This window comes from Bos mutus, chromosome 25 (assembly GCF_027580195.1).
Source record: "Bos mutus isolate GX-2022 chromosome 25, NWIPB_WYAK_1.1, whole genome shotgun sequence".
Lineage (NCBI taxonomy): Eukaryota > Metazoa > Chordata > Mammalia > Artiodactyla > Bovidae > Bos > Bos mutus.
Window position 1 is genome coordinate 14,700,658 of NC_091641.1, and position 13,804 is coordinate 14,714,461.

General features: G+C 47.6%; 1 protein-coding gene across 1 annotated transcript in view; it reads right to left on the reverse strand.

The window, feature by feature from the left end:
* Window positions 1-1,008: 1,008 nt before the first annotated feature.
* The window catches only part of LOC102270519 (integrin alpha-M), a 38,673-nt gene continuing 25,877 nt past the window's right edge, over window positions 1,009-13,804 (reverse strand). The window contains exons 15-30 of the mRNA XM_005886967.3: window positions 12,048-12,178; window positions 11,802-11,965; window positions 9,106-9,260; window positions 8,888-9,019; window positions 8,583-8,656; window positions 8,228-8,369; window positions 8,010-8,132; window positions 6,540-6,619; window positions 5,374-5,457; window positions 4,972-5,047; window positions 3,814-3,921; window positions 3,549-3,632; window positions 3,281-3,394; window positions 3,091-3,192; window positions 2,754-2,864; window positions 1,009-2,118 (exon numbers count right to left, since the gene is read on the reverse strand). Of these exons, the coding sequence (XP_005887029.1) occupies window positions 2,047-2,118; window positions 2,754-2,864; window positions 3,091-3,192; window positions 3,281-3,394; window positions 3,549-3,632; window positions 3,814-3,921; window positions 4,972-5,047; window positions 5,374-5,457; window positions 6,540-6,619; window positions 8,010-8,132; window positions 8,228-8,369; window positions 8,583-8,656; window positions 8,888-9,019; window positions 9,106-9,260; window positions 11,802-11,965; window positions 12,048-12,178 (1,752 nt within the window). The 3' untranslated portion in view covers window positions 1,009-2,046. The remainder of the gene's footprint in view (window positions 2,119-2,753; window positions 2,865-3,090; window positions 3,193-3,280; window positions 3,395-3,548; window positions 3,633-3,813; window positions 3,922-4,971; window positions 5,048-5,373; window positions 5,458-6,539; window positions 6,620-8,009; window positions 8,133-8,227; window positions 8,370-8,582; window positions 8,657-8,887; window positions 9,020-9,105; window positions 9,261-11,801; window positions 11,966-12,047; window positions 12,179-13,804) is intronic.

Here is a 13,804-nt window from a genome sequence, read left to right on the forward strand (position 1 = left end):
GATTCTTTACCATCTGAGCCACCAGGGAAGCCCCACTTAGCGTATGACCTCAAGCAATTAGGATAATCTTGCAAAGCCTCAGCTTCCTCGAAAGTGAAATTCAGAGTAAATACCAAGATATGGCCACTTAGCAAGACTGGCATGACAAGTAGGGCGGGTGCTAAGGGCAGAGTGGTAGGTGCTGCATTGGCGAAGGTTGGGAGAAAGGCAGCAGGAGAACTCCCCAGAGGAGGGAAGGCTAACTAGAAACAGGTAACAAAACTTCACCTGTACACACTCAGGTAAGCAAGTGCTATTGGTGCCCTGCCCCGATCCCTGCAGGCCGTGCCAGGGCACGGCTATGCTCCCTTGGTGGACTTCCAACCGGCAGCATCTGCAGCCCTTTCTCTGGCCACCAGAGCCCGCTCTGCCTCCATTCAGGGCTGGCTGGAAGTGTCAGGGAATTAACACTTCCTTCTCCACTAAGAGCAACTCTAAGCCAATAACTATGCGGCATGGTATAACCACTGAAAAAGACCCTGATGCCGGGAAAGATTGAAGGCAGGAAGAGAAGGGGATAACAGAGGACGAGACGGGTGGACGGCATCACTGACTCAATGGACATGAATTTGAGCAAACTCCGGGAGACAGTGAAGGACAGAAAAATCCTGGTGTGCTGCAACCCATGAGGTTGCAAAGAATCAGACACAACGTAGCAACTGAACAACACGGTGTATCTGTCTGTGTACCTTCTCTGCACAGGTAAGAAGCGTCAGGTGGGGGTTCTACTTTATCTCCCAGACCTCCCCAGCCGAGTTACACTCGACAAGCTCGTAGTGGTACCTCTGTTGATAATACACCCTTTACTGCCTGCCTTTCCCTCCCAGCTCACGTTCCTTCCCTACTGGTATTCCCTGGGGTCTCTCTTAAATAAGCATCTTTCACTCAAATTCTTCTCTTGGGATTGCCTCTCAGAGAACTCAAATTTCTGCGAATGTATCCTATAAATTAGCCTACACATACGCAAAAACCACATATATTCAATTTATTAATCCACCATTTTTGTCACTGTGAGATTGGAAACAATATACCTCCCAGGCTTAGGATCCACCCACATAGTAGAATACAGAGCCACTATATAAAAGAATGAGAAAGTACTTTGTATCTTGACAAAAAAAAACAATGTCAGAGCCATATTCATGAAAAAAGCAAGATGTAGAACAGTATAAATAATGCATGCTGCCATTCGTGTAAAAAATTTGTGTGTGTGTTTGCATATCCCTAGAATCATTGTATAAAAAGAGATAAAAAAAAAATCTTAGCAAAGGAGACCTCCAAACACATAACCTGGACTACCCTTTACAAGAGACCTGAATGGCTGGGAGATCAGGGTGGAAAGGAGAACCTTTTCATCATACACCTTTACACATTTTTTGACTTTGATACTACAGACAGGTTCATCTATTCAAAAAATAAAAGTACCATTAAAATAATAAATAAGTGAATACACAAAGAGAGGTACACCATTGTGCACTGAACATATCAGCTCTAGTGTGGAATGGTCAGACAGGCTCCTGCCGGTGGGCTCAGCCCCAGCTGCTTGGGCTCCTGCCAGCCTGCAGGCTCACCCACCAAAGTAGGTCCTACTTCTTCAGGGGAAAGCGCGGGAGGATTTGTTGGCCTTCCCTTTGTGTTCACCCGCAAGAGCTGCCATCACCTCTGCCCCCAAGGAAGAACCAGTGGCATCTTCACCCACACACAAGGAAGCCCAAGCAACCCCCTTTGGCCCCAGACCTTGTGCTGAAGGCACTTATCTTGGTTCAAGAGCAATCTAAGCCACACACACAACTCACACTCATGCATGTGCACACACACACACACACACACACACACATGCCATGCCTGTGCACACGGATGAGAATGGCAACCCAAGCAGGTCGCTCCTGAGTGAAACGTCACAGCCCCGATTTCCTAACAGAGGTGTCCATCCAGCAGCCTGGGCACCCACTCTTTGGTCCCATCACATCCTGTCTGCTGCAAGGGAGGCCACTTGTGGGGAAGGAGCTGTTACTGGGGGGTATCCACTTCGGGACCAGGTTCAGTCATCATGTCCTTGTACTGTCGTTTGAAGAAGCCGAGCTGTGGAGGCAGAAGCGAGTGAGTGAGGGCACCCAGGCTGGGGGAAGGGGGTGGGTGAAAGCCGTGCAGGACAGGCAGGGAGACTGCGGGACCAAGAGATGCAAAGAAAAAACACGGCAGGGTGTAGAATAGCCCTGGGGAAAGTGGAACAGGAAGGGCATTGCTACTGGGAAAGGAAAGAAAGAGAAAGCATAAGCAGGACTACTCCTTATATAGCAATTGTACCAGAGACCATTCTAAGTTCTCTAGAGTTATGAAGCCAATGACCTCCACAAAATGGGTGTTTCCCTAGTGACTCAGATGGTAAAGAATCTGCCTGCAATACAGGAGACCCAGGTTCAATCCCTGGGTCAGGAAGGAGAAGGAAATGGCCACCCACTCCAGTATTCTTGCCTGGAGAATTCCATGGACAGAGAAGCCTGGTGGGCTACAATCCATGGGGTGGCAAAGAATCGGACAAGACTGAGCGACTTTCACTTACACTTAGTCTCATTGTACAGCTGAAGAAACTGAGGTTCTGTGACACCCCACCCAGGTCACCCAACTGGCAGCAGAAGTGGGAGTTGACAGTGCTGAGTGAGAAGCAGTGGGGTGGGGGAGGGGAGCGGGCAGGGAGAGGGTCCCGGGGGAGTTACCTTGTACAGACCGGCAGAGATGAGGGCCAGGAGCACAAGCCCCCCTACCGAGCTGCCCACGATCAGCGGGATAGGGTTATGTACTTCGTAGGACTCCACCTTGGTCCCTGTCTGGAGCAGGGAGAGGGGAAGGGGTACATCAGAGGAGAAAGACTCTGGGTTTCTGGGGGTTCCCCAGTCAGACCTTGTGTGCTCCCTGAACACCATGACTAACCCCTCCCTGTCCCCTGTCCCCTCCAGGCCCAGCGCTCACTCCTCCTGCCCATTCTTCTCTCTCCCCCACAAGCCCAGCCTCCTCTCCTGCCTCTAATGGTCGCGCTGTGTCCCAGACACATACCTGGGCCATCACAAACGCATCCTGCCCTGGAAGCAGGGTGAACTCTGACTCATCAAATAAGATCTCCGCTTTGCTCACAACTTGAAGGTGGTTGTGTGAAGTCTGTGGGAGAGAGAGAGGATGGGAACTGGACCCCTAGGCCCTGAAGGATCATGACTCATGCCCAGCCGAGCCTCGGGCCCCCACAGACCTTGATGTACCAGTCAAACGAGAAGTTGCTCTTGAGGGTGACCTTGAACTCCTCCTGAATGCCAAAGGATGGGATGGCACACTGGATTCTCTGGCAGACAGCAACGGAGCAGTTCTGGGGAAGGGAGGAGAAGAGATAGGTGAGCAGGAAAGCTGGATGCAGGACTTGCCCTGTGAGCCCAGGCTGCTCAGTTGAGAGGTAGTACTGGGCACGGTGAGGGGGTGGCACATAGTCTGCGTGCAGCCCTGAGGCCGGGGCTTAGTCTCACCAGCACCGGGCTCTTCTTAAGCTCCGCCAGGAAGTCAGAGTGACGAGGGGCAACCTCCGTGGTGTTACATCCACTGGACACGTCCTGAGGAAAAGGGACACGATGAGGAAGGGATTGAAGTGAGGCTCCCAGGTCCACCCTCCAGGTCAGGAGAGGGTCGGGAATGGCTCCACAACCAACAGAAGAAGCAGAAACGATTTTAGGAAAGACCAGGGGGCTGTGGAGGGAGGAGCTGGGCCCACTCCTCAGAGCCGTCTGGGCTTACCTGGGAGAAGGTGACCTGGGGCTGGGACCACACAGGCACCTTGTTCAGCCGGATGGGGATCCAGAAGACCACACTGATGGGCAGTTTCTTCCTGCCCAGGTTGTTGAACTGCATGATGGGGGAAGGGTGGGTATCAGGGCTCTGGCTTTTCCACCCCCACCAGCAACTAGAATCAGGTTTCCCACTCCCAAACATCAGGGGAGTCCTGGGAAGGGGCCCAGGACTGAATAAGGCCTCACAGACCCAAGCACCCTGCCTTCTGATGCTTTCTGAGAGGTAGGAGAGTGTAGTGGTTAAATTCCACTCCTGAGCCAAGCAGGCTGTTGTAAGCAGCAGCTCTTCCACTTACTAAGGGTGACACCAGGGGCGTGTTCTGTTAACCTCTCTGAGCCCCAGTTTCTGCATCTATAAACTGGGGGAGACGACAATGCCTCCATCACAGAGTCATTAGGAAGATGAAGAAAAAAGTAATTACATACATGGTGTATACACAGGCATGCTCAGTCACTTCAGTCTCTCTGTGACCCTATCGACTGTAACCTGACAGGCTCTTCTATCCATGGGGATTCTCCAGGCAAGAATACTGGAGAGGGTTGCCGTGCCCTCCTCCAGGGGATCTTTCCGACCCAGGGATTGAACCTGGTCTCCTCCATTGCAGGCAGATTCTTTACTGCGGAGCCACCGAGGAAGTCCCGTGTATATACATGTGTGTGTGTGCATGTGTGATGCACATGCTTGTGTGTGTGTGAGGAGTCAGAGCAAGCTTAGAAGAGAGCCTGGCCCAAAGCAGGCACCTCATGCATGTTTCCCATCATTCTTTTTTTTTTTTTTGACAACGCAACACGTGAGGTCTTTGTTCCCTGACAAGGACCGAACCCGTGTGCCCTGAAGTGGAAGAGTGGAACTTTTTAAAAAGACTTTTTGATGTGGAACATTTTAAAAAGTCTTTATTGAATCTGTTAAAATACCGCTTCTGATTTACATTTGGGTTTTTTGCCCTGAGGCATGTGGGATCTTAGTTTCCTGACTAGGGATCAAACTTGTGTCCCATGCAGTCAAAGCACGGAGTCTTAACCACTGGACCCCAGGGAAGTCCCTCCCCATTGTTCTTTCCTGTCATCCTGGTTTCCCTCCCCAGGCTCCTTCTCCACTCCCCACCTGATACTGATGCTCCATAGCGTGTATGGTCTTCTCTGAGGCTGTGAAGTTGAGATATTTGGTGGAGGCCTCAAGGCTGATGGGAGAAAGAAGAAGGGGCAGGAAGTGACAGAACATCAGGGGAGTTCTGGGAGGGGGTCTCGGGCTAAGGGTGTTAAGGGGTGAACAGGCACACAGGAAATGCAACTGAGAGAGCGAGAGCACGACGGTGTGCGAGGACCGTGTCGGGGGACCCGCATCGTGTGCCAGTTTGGCCCCCAACACACACACACAAATGCACACGTGTGCACACATAACTTCAGACACACACAAGCACCCGCGCACAGACTCGCGCACAGATGCTCGATGCGCCATGTCCAGCCCAGGGGTGAAGGCAGAGCAAAAAGCCCCGGAAGCCAGTACCTGGTGACCACCATATACACAGCGTATTTCACAGGCAGCTCCAGCTGGAATTGAGTTTTGTTGTTCCCCGGCATGTTGTTCTCACTGAAGGGAAACAGAGAGCTCTGACCAGCTCTTGAGAATTGAGAATCAGCCTTTCCTTCTCCTATTTCTCCTTTACCCTCTAGCACCAACCAACCATTGAGTCCTGTGCTCTCAGCATCTTAAACACTGTCCTTTAAATCCAACAGAGGAAATAGAGATTGTAGGGAAGCCCAGGGCTGCCCCGTGGAGTTCAGGCCCATCCCAACTCAGCAGGATGGATGCCTGGAGCACCTTCTTTTTCTCACTGGTCCCCTGAACTCAAAACCACTCCTGCCCTAATCCCCTGCCCTCCTGGAGAGAGATCTTTCTAGCATGCAAAGGTGATCACATCCTGTCCCTCCCAAGTTCAACGGCAAACTCCTTAATAGCACCTGTCGGTCATTACATGAAATGGGCCATATCTAACCAAGTCCTTCAACTCTGCCTCCTGAGCTCAAACTTAGCCTGACATTTGCCATATCCCAGCATGGCTTGGTCCACACTTCCTTCTCTCTGTATTCATGCCCACCTTCAATTTGTGCCTTTGCTGGGCTTCCCTCGTGGCTCAAATGGAAAGAATCTGCCTGCAATGCAGGAGACCCGGGTTTGATCCCTGGGTTGGGAAGATCCCCTGGAGAAGGGAATGGCTACCTGCTCCAGTATTCTTGGCTGGAGAATTCCATGGACAGAGGAGCCTGGTGGGCTATAGTCCATGGGGTCACAAACAGTCGGACATGACTGAAAGACTAACACTTTCTTTCACTTTTTCTGGCTAACTCACAGCCCAAATGAATCTTCCTCTCTGAACACCAAACTCCCAACAACACTGGACACCATTTATTTCATGGTAATCATCAACTTTCCTGTCCATTCTTGCCACTAAATTATAACCTCCATGAGCCAGGAACCACAGCCATCTTGTCTGTTGCTATCCCATCAGCCCTGGGCAACATGCCTGGCATGGGGTGGGTGCTCAGTTGGCATTTCTTGAGTGAATGAATGAGCTGAAGGGAGAACCAGTGGGGAGAGGGCAATGGTCCACCATCAGCACGGGGCTGGGACCTCAAAACTGATGATGTGGTGGGAAGCCAGGCATAGCTCACCTGGTAACATTGGCCTTGAGAAGTAGCTTGTTTCCAAAGTAAGTATCAGGATTCACGTCAAATGTGACATTAAAGGTGATCTGGAGTTGGAGAAAGGAGAGACAGTGACAAAAGGAAGAGAGAAGAAACATCCCAGATGTTCATCAGCTGAAGAATGGGTAAATAAAATGTGGTACATCCATACAACATAGTGTTATTCAGCAATAAAAAGAATCAGAGTATTAATACATCTTGCAACATGGGTAACCCTTGAAAGCGTGATGCTCAAAGAAGCCATCATATTGTATGATTCTATTCATATGAAATACCCAGAATAGGTGAATCTCAAGATAGAAAATAGATTAGTGGTTGCCTAGAACTGGGACAGATGGGAAGACATAGGCTGATGGCCAAAGGGAGTAAGGTGTTTTGGGGGTTTATAAAATACTCTAGGACTTCCCAGGCTGTCCAGGGGTTAAGAATCTGCCTTGCAATGCAGGGGACTCGAATTCAATACCTGGTCGGGGAACTAAGATCCCACATGCCTTGGAGCAACTAAGCCCGAGTGCTACAACTACTGAGCCTGTGGACCACAACTAAAGAGTTCATGAGCTGCAGTGAAAGATCCTGCATCTAAGACCCAATGCAGCCAAACAAATAAGTAATATTTTAAACATTAAATTAAAAATATAATACTCTAAAATTGATCACGCTGATGAATGCACAACTCTGTGAACATTTCAAAAGCCAGTGGATTGTATACTTTTCTCAGTTTATTTATTTATTCATTTTTGACTGCATGAGGTCTTGGGGTGTGTGGGCTCTCTAGCTTAGATTGTGGCACTTGAGCTTAGATTGCCCAGTGGCATGTGGCATAGGATCTTAGTTCCCTAACCCAGGATCAAGCCCGTGTCCCCTACATTCCAAGTCAGATTCTCAACCACTTGACCATCAGAGAAGTCCCTGGATCATATACTTTAAATGTTTGTGTTAGTCATTCAGTCATGTCTGACTCTTTGTGACACCATGGACTATATAGCCTGTTAGGCTCCTCTGTCCATGGAATTCTCCAGGCAAGAATACTGGAGTGGGTTGCCATTCACTTCTCCAGGGAATCTTCCCAACCCAGGAATCAAACCCAGGTCTCCTGCATTGCAAGCAGATTCTTTATTGTCCGAGCTTCCAGGGAAGCCCAATGGGTGTATTGTAATGGTAGATGGATTTTTATCTCAGCAAAACTTTTTTTCAAAAAAAAAAAAAAGAGAGAGAGAGAGAAAGAAAGATCTACTTTTAAAAAGAAGAAGGAGAAGGGAATTCCCTGATGGTTCAGTGGTTAAGATTTCACATTTTCATTGCCAAGGGCCTGAGTTCAATACCTGGTCCAGGAACTAAAATCCCACAAGCCATGCAGTGTGGGAAGAAGGAGAAGAACTAGGGAAGAATTCAGAAGAAAACAAAGGAGAAAAAGGGAGGAGGAGCCAGCAGTCTGACCTCCGAGTTGTCTAGGAAAATGGGGTGGTTTATGCCACAGCTGGTTCTCTTCAAGATTCCAGACCCTTCGGTGGAGACATCAGACTCACAGGTCAGGCGCCAGAACCGTTGTGAGCGCTGGTTCTGGAAGGCAAGGGAGGCAGAGCTGGTGAAGTCAGCTGGCAGCCACGGGGATGGGGCAAGTAAAGTCAGACGGAGCCTGAGAAGGGTTTGGCTACCTGGCTGCTTGACACCCTCCGGTAGGACAAGCCAGACGGGTAGAAGAAGGTGACCTGAGTTCTGTAGGAGTCCTCGCCCTCGTTTCTCACAGTCACCGTCACGTTCAAGTCCCGGGGTCCACCCACCACCAGGGTGTCCAGGCTGTGGAAGGAAGAAGCCAGGCCATGAGAGGCTGGGGGCTTCCCTGCCGCGAATGTGCTCTGGAGGGAAGGAGGCGCAGACACTGGGAGAGAGAATATAGTGGATGAGGCGGTAGCAGCTGCTCTGCGCCAGGCTCCCTTGGGGGCCAGGAGGAGAACAGAGTGCCAGGTCATGGTGCAGTTTTGGGGGTAAAAAAGAGGACAGGGAACTCACTCCATAAAACTGAAGGTGATGCTAAGGTCATCCTGGCAGACGGTGTCATTGCCACAGTTCTTCTCAAAGGGAAGCTGCCAAACACGGAATATGAGAAAAACAAAAGGAAATCGGGACAGGATGTAAAAAGAAACAGCAAAGTGAAATCTCAAAATAAAGTGAAAGTGTTAGTTGCTCAGTCGTGTCCGACTCTTTGGGACCCCATGGACTGCAGCCCGCCAGGCTCTTCTTGCCTGTGGGATTCTCCAGGCAAGAATACTGGAGTGAGTTGCCCTTTCCAGCTCCAGGGGATCTTCCCGACTCACCGAGGCTGTGAAGAGTCTCAGAGCATCCACAGCCAACACTGGCCTGAGGCCCCCATAATTGTGTGCAGGCTCCCCCACCAGAGAGAAGTTGAGGCGCAGAGCAATGGGGGTCACTGAGTCCTCCACACAATCCTGAGAGACAGTGAGGGGTCGGTGGTCCAGCCTTCTCAGCTTCACAAGCCCACCCCCTGCTTGGAGGATGGTCACCCCCTGCTCACCAGTAACCGGAGCTTCAGGGTCTCGCATTTCTGACTCAGCCTCAGCGTCTCTACACGTCTGCGTGTGCTGTTCTGTGTCTCATCAAAGATGGCCACGGAATGGGGGCGACCTGGGTCCAGGGCCAGGTCATAGGTGATAGTGCTCTGGGTATCTCCTGAAGGGGTGGGAAGAATGGCGGTAAGGAGCCTGGCTTTGGAGTCAGACTGGCAAGAGGTGGCGGCCCTGTTCCTCTGCTCCCCAACTGTCCAACTTTGGCCACATTAGTTGACCTCCCTGTGTCTCTCAATTCCTTATTTTAAAAAATTATTTCTGTATTGATTTGGCTGAGCCAGGTCTTAATTGCAGCACACAGGATCTTATAGTTGTGGAAACAGTGGCAAATTTTATTTTCCTGGGCTTCAAGATCACTGCAGCCATGAAATTAAAAGATGCTTGCTCCTTGGAAGAAACCTAGAAAGCATATTAAAAAGCAGAGACATCACTCTGCTGACAAAGGTCCATCTAGCCAAAGCTATGATTTTTCCAGTAGTCATGTATGGATGTGAGACTCGGACCACAAAGAAAGCAGAGCACTGAAGAACTGATGCTTTTGAACTGTGGTGCTGGAGAAGACTCTTGACAGTCCCTTGGACTGCAAGGAGATCAAACCAGTCATTCCTAAAGGAAATCAACCCTGAATAGTCATTGGAAGGACTGATGCTGAAGCTGAAGCTCCCACACTTCGGCCACCTGATGCAAAGAACCAACTCATTGGAAAAGACCCTGATGCTGGGAAAGATTGAGGACAGGAGGAGAATGGGGCAACTGAGGATAAGATGTTCGGAGGGCATCACCAACTCAATGGACATGAATTTAAGCAAACTACGGGAGATGGTGAGAGACAGGGAAGCTTGGCATGCTGCAGTTCATGGGGTCACAAAGAGTCAGATACAACTTAGTGACTGAACAACAACATGGGGTCTTTTTGCAGCATGCGGGATCTACTTCCCTGACCAGGGATCGAACCCTGGCTTCTGCATTGGAAGTGCAGTGCCCTAACCACTGGACAAACATGGAAGTTCCTCCTTATTTTTAAATTGAAGATAATAATTGTTTCTTTCCAACAGTGAAAATAAAATTGTGCCTATGAAGCATTTAGCATAGTGCCTGCCACATAATAAATGCTCAGTAATTAATACCTATTCTGTTACAAGACAGAAAATTAAGTATATTTTTAAAGTATATTGCTTTTCACTTTTTTCTCTTTGTCTTTGCTCTTCAGCAGTTTGTACCTTGGGATGGTACAGTGTCTGGTGTTGTGGGCATTGGTATAATGTAACAATTTATGGTTCCTTTTATATTTATCTTGCTCTGACTTGGTAGAGAATCTTGATGTCTTTCACCAGTTTTAGAAAAGTCTTTACCACCATTTCTTTTTTAAATTCTATTTTATATTGAAGTATAGCTGATTAACAGTGTTGTTTTAGTTTCAAGTATACAGCAAAGTGATTCAGTTATACATATACATATTTTTCAGCTCCTTTTCCATTATAGGTTAAACAAGATATTGATTGAATATAATTATCTGTGCCATACAGTAAATCCTTGTTTACCTATTTTATATATAGTGATGTATATCTGTTTGTTCTGCTCCTAATCTGCTATTAAATGTATTGAATTCTCAATTCCATTCCATTTGTTTTTCAGTGCTAGTTGTTTCCATTGAACTCTTAGGAAATCCAGATTTTTTTTATGACGTTCTCCATCCTTTCCTCTTTATTCTTGAAGATATTAATTTTAGTTATATTTTAAATTCTGATTTGATAATTCTAATATTTGAATCATCTGTGGGTCTATATCTATTGTCTGTTGTTTCTCTTGCTTGCAGGTCTCAATGGACATTTTCCCAATAGAAGGACCAAGGTGTTTTTCAATGCCCCACTCAAATCTCTGCTTCCCCAGCAGCTGGATTTCTTTTCAACTCATTAGCTCTTCAGTTGCTGTCTTCCACTGAGTTTCTGGAAGTATTGACCTGGACATGCATGACTTAGAAGTCAGCCAATGACTTTGTATGGAATTTCCATGTAGATTTTGGGGGATCTTCTCTGTAATTCTCTCCTCTCCAAGACTTCACTCTCAATTTCTAGCCATCTTGTTTGCCCCGAACCCTGACTGCTATCTCCTCAGTCCAGTAAGATTATTGCTAGAAAACTAATTTTATCTCCTCCCCTTGTTTCTCTCTAGGACCACCGTTACTCTTTCTCACCCCAAGCACAATGCCACTCAGAATAGAGACAAGGGAGGGAGTCAAGTTAGTTGTGATAAAATACATGTCTGAATGCTTTGCGAGTTTGTGCTTTGCTTCATCAACTCAGTCTCCCCTTTGAACAAATTATTGTTGCTGTTTAGTTGCTAAGTCATGTCCAACTCTTTGCAACCCCATGGACTATGGAGCTTGCCAAGCTCCTCTGCCCACCTCTCAGTTAAAAAAATATATCTGGTTAGTTCACAGGGTGGGGCCCTTCATTCTATAGAGAACTGAGACTGTAAAGAAGTGCCAGAGACTTACTTCTTTGGTGGTGTTTTCTGGGCCTCCCCACCCATGCTCTAGCAGGGGAACCATCTGCTTACTCCATCCAAGCTTGAAGAAGGCTATCAGAGCCCATCAATGTCCCCAGTCATTTTAACCTCTTGAAATTCACCCACTCAGCCTCACCTTCTCCCAGTCGGTCCCATGTGCTCTTGCGAACTTGGAGGCAGACTTTGACCTGCCCAGCAATCTGGCCTTTTACCACTGGGTCACGACACTCATACACATTCCTCTTCACTTCCTTGGGTGTGAACTCCATCGTCGCCTCAACTTTCAGCACAGGCTGTGACCTGGGGGGAAGCCAGAGGGCCATCAGGGGCCATCGTACAGCAAACACACTCCTTAAAAAGAAGATACCTGGTATGCTCTCACCTGAGCAGCAGCACATGCCCCTGAGCCCCGACAGCCAAGTCTACCAATCCATCCATTGTGAGGTCCTGGCCCCCGCTCAGTGACTGCCCAAAATACTGAAGCTTGGGGGAGATCTGTGAGCCTGTGATCCGCTGACGGTGGAAAAGAGGAGGCGAGAAAGAGGTGGGAAAGAACAGAGAAGAGAGTAACTCAGTCTCCCAGGGTGACCCAAGGAGAGACTGTCTGGGCTCCACTCAAGTCACACCTCCCACAATTTCTTTAAAAATTAGGGTAACTATTCAGCTTTAAACCACAACCTTGAGATGATATAAAAAATTTCCATAATTGCTGGGTTTTCCAGAGAAAATAAGAAGCTTCACAGGAAAGAAGAGACAGTATACTATTTGACTCAGCTGAATCTCTTGATTCAGCTGGATCTCTCTTACGTGGTCAGGAAAATGCAAACACTCTGTATTGACCTAACCAAATTTATCATATAAATTTAATGTGGGGGTGGGATGCAAAGCATGTGAATATCTGAAAAGAGAGGCCTCAAAGAGAGCTCAGTCCTCACCTTCCATAGTAGGAAGTCAACGCAAAAACAAAAATCAAGCAGCAGCAATATAATTGTGTCCTTGGCAAGTACAGAGAATCATTGAAAGAGCTGAAAGTGGTTTCCTCAAGAGGAGGAAAAACAAAGAGGAAATCACAGTGTGGGTATGAAAATTGTTACTTTTCATAATAAGCTGTTAGGAACAATTTTGACTCTTCAATCTATGTGGAAAATTAATACTGAAAGGATCAGTTCAGTTCAGTCACTCAGTCGTGTCTGACTCTTTGCAACCCCATGGACTGCAACACACCAGGCTTTCCTGTCCATCACCAACTCCTGAAGCTTACTCAAACTCATGTCCATAGAGTCAGTGATGCCATCCAACCATCTCATCCTCTGTTGCTCCCTTCTCCTCCTGCCTTCAATCTTTCCCAGCATCAGGGTCTTTTCCAGTGAGTCAGTTCTTCACATCAGGTGGCCAAAGTATTGGAGTTTCAGCTTCAGCATCAGTCCTTCCAATGAATATTCAGGACTGATTTCCTTTAGGATGGACTGGTTGGATCTCCAGTCCAAGGGACTCTCAAGAGTCTTCACCAACACCACAGTTCAAAAGCATCAATTCTTTGGTGCTCAGCCTTCTTTATAGTCCAATTCTCACATCCATGCATGACTACTGGAAAGATCATAGCTTTGACTATATACATCTTTGTTGGTGAAGTAGTGTCTCTGCTTTTTAATATGCTGTCTAGGTTGGTCATAGGTTTTCTTCCAAGGAGCAAACATCTTTTAATTTCATGGCTGCAGTCACCATCTGCAGTGATTTTGGACCCCCCCCCCAAAAAATAAAGTCTAACTGAAAGGATAACAGCCAAATATATTAAGAAATTTTAAAAGTGACTTTGTCACGTACTTAATGCCGCTGAAGTGTGTACACTTAAAAATGGTTAAGGGGGTGAGTTTTAGGTCATGTGTATTTTACTGCCATTTTTTAAGTGAAGTTGTCAACTGGAAAGAAGAATGAGGAAGTGCAGGACGCTGGAAATGTGCTATATCTTCATCTGGGTGGTGCTTACTTGGGTTCACAGATGTGAAAATTCAACACTTAAGATTTGTGTGTTCACTGAACATATATTATACTGCAAATTTTTTTGAGAAAAAATTATTATATCCTATTGGGAGGAAGCTTTGTTTTGAAATTATATAATATGGTAGTTGGGAGATCCAT